Genomic DNA, 3,567 nt, shown 5'->3' on the forward strand with positions numbered 1-3,567 from the left:
TAGTGTGGTAGTAGTGTAGTAGTAGTGTGGTAGTAGTGTAGTAGTAGTAGTGTAGTAGTAGTGTGGTAGTAGTAGTAGTAGTGTAGTAGTAGTGTAGTAGTAGTAGTAGTGTAGTAGTAGTAGTGTAGTAGTAGTGTAGTAGTAGTAGTGTAGTAGTAGTGTGGTAGTAGTAGTAGTAGTGTAGTAGTAGTAGTGTAGTAGTAGTGTAGTAGTGTAGTAGTAGTGTAGTAGTAGTAGTGTGGTAGTAGTGTAGTAGTAGTGTGGTAGTAGTGTAGTAGTAGTAGTGTAGTAGTAGTGTGGTAGTAGTAGTAGTAGTGTAGTAGTAGTAGTAGTGTAGTAGTAGTAGTGTGGTAGTAGTGTAGTAGTAGTGTGGTAGTAGTGTAGTAGTAGTAGTGTAGTAGTGTAGTAGTAGTAGTGTGGTAGTAGTGTAGTAGTAGTAGTGTAGTAGTAGTGTAGTAGTAGTAGTGTAGTAGTAGTGTAGTAGTAGTGTAGTAGTAGTAGTGTAGTAGTAGTGTAGTAGTAGTAGTGTAGTAGTAGTAGTGTAGTAGTAGTGTAGTAGTAGTGTAGTAGTAGTAGTGTAGTAGTAGTAGTGTAGTAGTAGTGTAGTAGTAGTAGTGTAGTAGTAGTGTAGTTGTAGTAGTAGTGTGGTAGTAGTGGTAGTAGTAGTAGTTGTGGTGGTAGTAGTAGTAGTGTGGTAGTAGTGGTAGTAGTTGTGGTGGTTGTGGTGGTAGTTGTGGTAGTTGTGGTGGTAGTAGTTGTAGTAGTTGTGGTGGGCTATGGTAGTTGTGGTAGTTGTGGTAGTTGTGGAAGTTGTTGGTTCCCTCTGCTGCTGCTGCTGCTGTCACTTTGTTGTTGATGTCGTGAACACTCAGCGCCCTGTCAAATACATTTCACCCTCTCACTACTCAGCTGTGTGCTTTTAATTACACCACACACACACACACAGACACACACACACAGACACACACACACAGACACACACACACACAGACACACATACACAGACACACACATACACACACACATACACACACACAGAGATACAGACACTCACACAGACACACACACTCACACAGACACACAGATACACACACAGACACACACACAGATACAGACACACACAGACACACACAGATACAGACAGAAACACACACACAGACTCACACAGATACAGACACATACAGATACACACAAACACACACACACAGACACACACCACACAGACACACACACAGACACACACCACACAGACACACACACACAGTCACACACACACAGATACACACAAACACACAGACACACACACACAGACACACACACAGACACACACAGACAGACACACACACAGAGAGACACAGACACACACAGACATGGATACAATCCATAGTTTATTGAGCAAGTGAGGTCGTGGTGGTGGTGGTGTTGGTGGTGTTGGTGGTGTTGGTGGTGGTGGTGATGATGGTGTTGGTGGTGGTGGTGATGATGGTGATGGTGGTGATCTTGATAATGATGCTAGATGAGTGATTGGGTGGGTGGGTGAGTGAGTGGGTGAGTGTGTGAGTGGGTGAGTGGGTGACTGAGTGAGTGGGTGAGTGGGTGAGTGGGTGACTGAGTGGGTGGGTGATGGGGTGACTGAGTGGTGAGTGAGTGAGTGAGTGACTGAGTGGGTGAGTGAGTGGTGAGTGAGTGGGTGGGTGAGTGGGTGAGTGAGTGGGTGGGTGAGTGGGTGACTGAGTGGGTGGGTGAGTGGGTGACTGAGTGGGTGGGTGAGTGGGTGACTGAGTGGGTGAGTGAGTGAGTGAGTGGGTGGGTGAGTGAGGAGTGGTGAGTGGGTGGGTGGGTGAGTGAGAAGTGGTGAGTGAGTGAGAGGGTGAGTGAGTGACTGAGTGGGTGAGTGGTGAGTGGGTGAGTGAGGAGTGGTGAGTGGGTGAGTGAGTGGGTGACTGAGTGAGTGGTGAGTGAGTGGGTGGGTGAGTGACTGAGTGGGTGAGTGACTGAGTGGGTGAGTGAGTGGGTGGTGGGTGAGTGGGTGGGTGAGTGGGTGACTGAGTGGGTGACTGAGTGGGTGGGTGAGTGGGTGACTGAGTGGGTGGGTGACTGAGTGACTGAGTGGGTGGGTGAGTGAGTGACTGAGTGACTGAGTGGTGAGTGGGTGAGTGAGGAGTGGTGAGTGGGTGAGTGAGTGGGTGACTGAGTGGGTGGGTGAGTGACTGAGTGACTCAGTGGGGTGAGTGGTGAATGGGTGAGTGGTGAGTGACTGAGTGGGTGAGTGAGTGAGTGTGTGAGTGAGTGTGTGACTGAGTGGTGAGTGGGTGAGTGGGGTGAGTGAGTGAGTGGGTGAGTGGGTTGGTGAGTGGTGAGTGGGTGGGTGAGTGGGTGGGTGAGTGGGTGGGTGAGTGGGTGGGTAAGTGGTGAGTAACTGAGTGAGTGAGTGGGTGAGTGGGTGAGTGAGTGGGTGGGTTGGTGGGTGAGTGGGTGGGTGAGTGGGTGAGTGACTAAGTGAGTGAGTGGGTGGGTGGGTGAGTGAGTGGGTGAGTGGGTGGGTGAGTGGGTGGGTGGGTGGGTGAGTGGGTGGGTGGGTGGGTGGGTGAGTGGGTGAGTGGGTGGGTGAGTGGTGAGTAACTGAGTGAGTGAGTGGGTGAGTGGGTGGGTGGGTGGGTGAGTGAGTGAGTGAGTGAGTGAGTGGGTGGGTGAGTGGGTGAGTGGGTGAGTGGGTGGCTGGGTGGGTGAGTGGGTGGGTGAGTGGGTGGGTGGGTGGGTGAGTGAGTGGGTGGGTGGGTGGGTGAGTGGGTGGGTGGGTGGGTGAGTGGGTGGGTGGGTGAGTGACTGAGTGAGTGAGTGACTGACTGACTGAGTGAGTCACTCGGTCTCAGCAGTGACCACAGCCGGTGCATCTCCCGCTCCGTCGTGGTGAGCGTGGTGGTGAGCGTGGTGGTGAGCGTGGCGGTGAGCGTGGCGGTGGTGAGGGCGCTGGAGAGGGTGAGCGACGAGCTTGGCAAGTCCTTGCTGAACCTCGGAGATGCGGGGAGCCACAGAGAGGCTCCATCCAGAGGCGGAGTACTGTACAACATTCTGGGAGAGAGGGGTGGGTGGGTGAGTGGGTGAGTGAGTGGGTGGGTGGGTTGGTGAGTGGGTGGGTGGGTGGGTGAGTGGATGAGTGAGTGGGTGAGTGAGTGGGTGAGTGAGTGAGTGGGTGGGTGAGTGGGTGGGTGAGTGGGTGGGTGGGTTGGTGAGTGGGTGGGTGGGTGGGTGAGTGGGTGGGTGAGTGGGTGGGTGGGTGGGTTGGTGAGTGGGTGGGTGGGTGAGTGGATGAGTGAGTGGGTGAGTGAGTGAGTGGGTGAGTGAGTGAGTGGGTGGGTGAGTGGGTGGGTGAGTGGGTGGGTTGGTGAGTGGGTGGGTGGGTGGGTGAGTGGGTGGGTGGGTGAGTGGGTGAGTGGGTGGGTGGGTGGGTTGGTGAGTGGGTGGGTGGGTGGGTGAGTGGATGAGTGAGTGGGTGAGTGAGTGAGTGGGTGAGTGAGTGAGTGGGTGGGTGGGTGAGTGGGTGGGTGAGTGGGTGGGTGGGTTGGT

General features: G+C 53.5%; 1 protein-coding gene across 1 annotated transcript; it reads right to left on the bottom strand.

Annotated features, from left to right (window-relative positions):
- Nucleotides 1-1,369: 1,369 nt before the first annotated feature.
- On the bottom strand, nt 1,370-2,718 carry LOC144738591 (uncharacterized; the record flags this gene model as incomplete). The annotated part of the gene is made up of 2 exons (XM_078621599.1): nt 1,370-1,647; nt 1,841-2,718. Coding segments are annotated over 2 exons (1,013 nt in total), but the record flags the coding sequence as incomplete, so codon positions are not given.
- Between the last annotated feature and the right edge of the window lie 849 nt (nt 2,719-3,567).

This window comes from Lampetra planeri, unplaced genomic scaffold, assembly GCF_965212315.1.
Source record: "Lampetra planeri unplaced genomic scaffold, kcLamPlan1.2.h2 scaffold_1070, whole genome shotgun sequence".
NCBI lineage: Eukaryota > Metazoa > Chordata > Hyperoartia > Petromyzontiformes > Petromyzontidae > Lampetra > Lampetra planeri.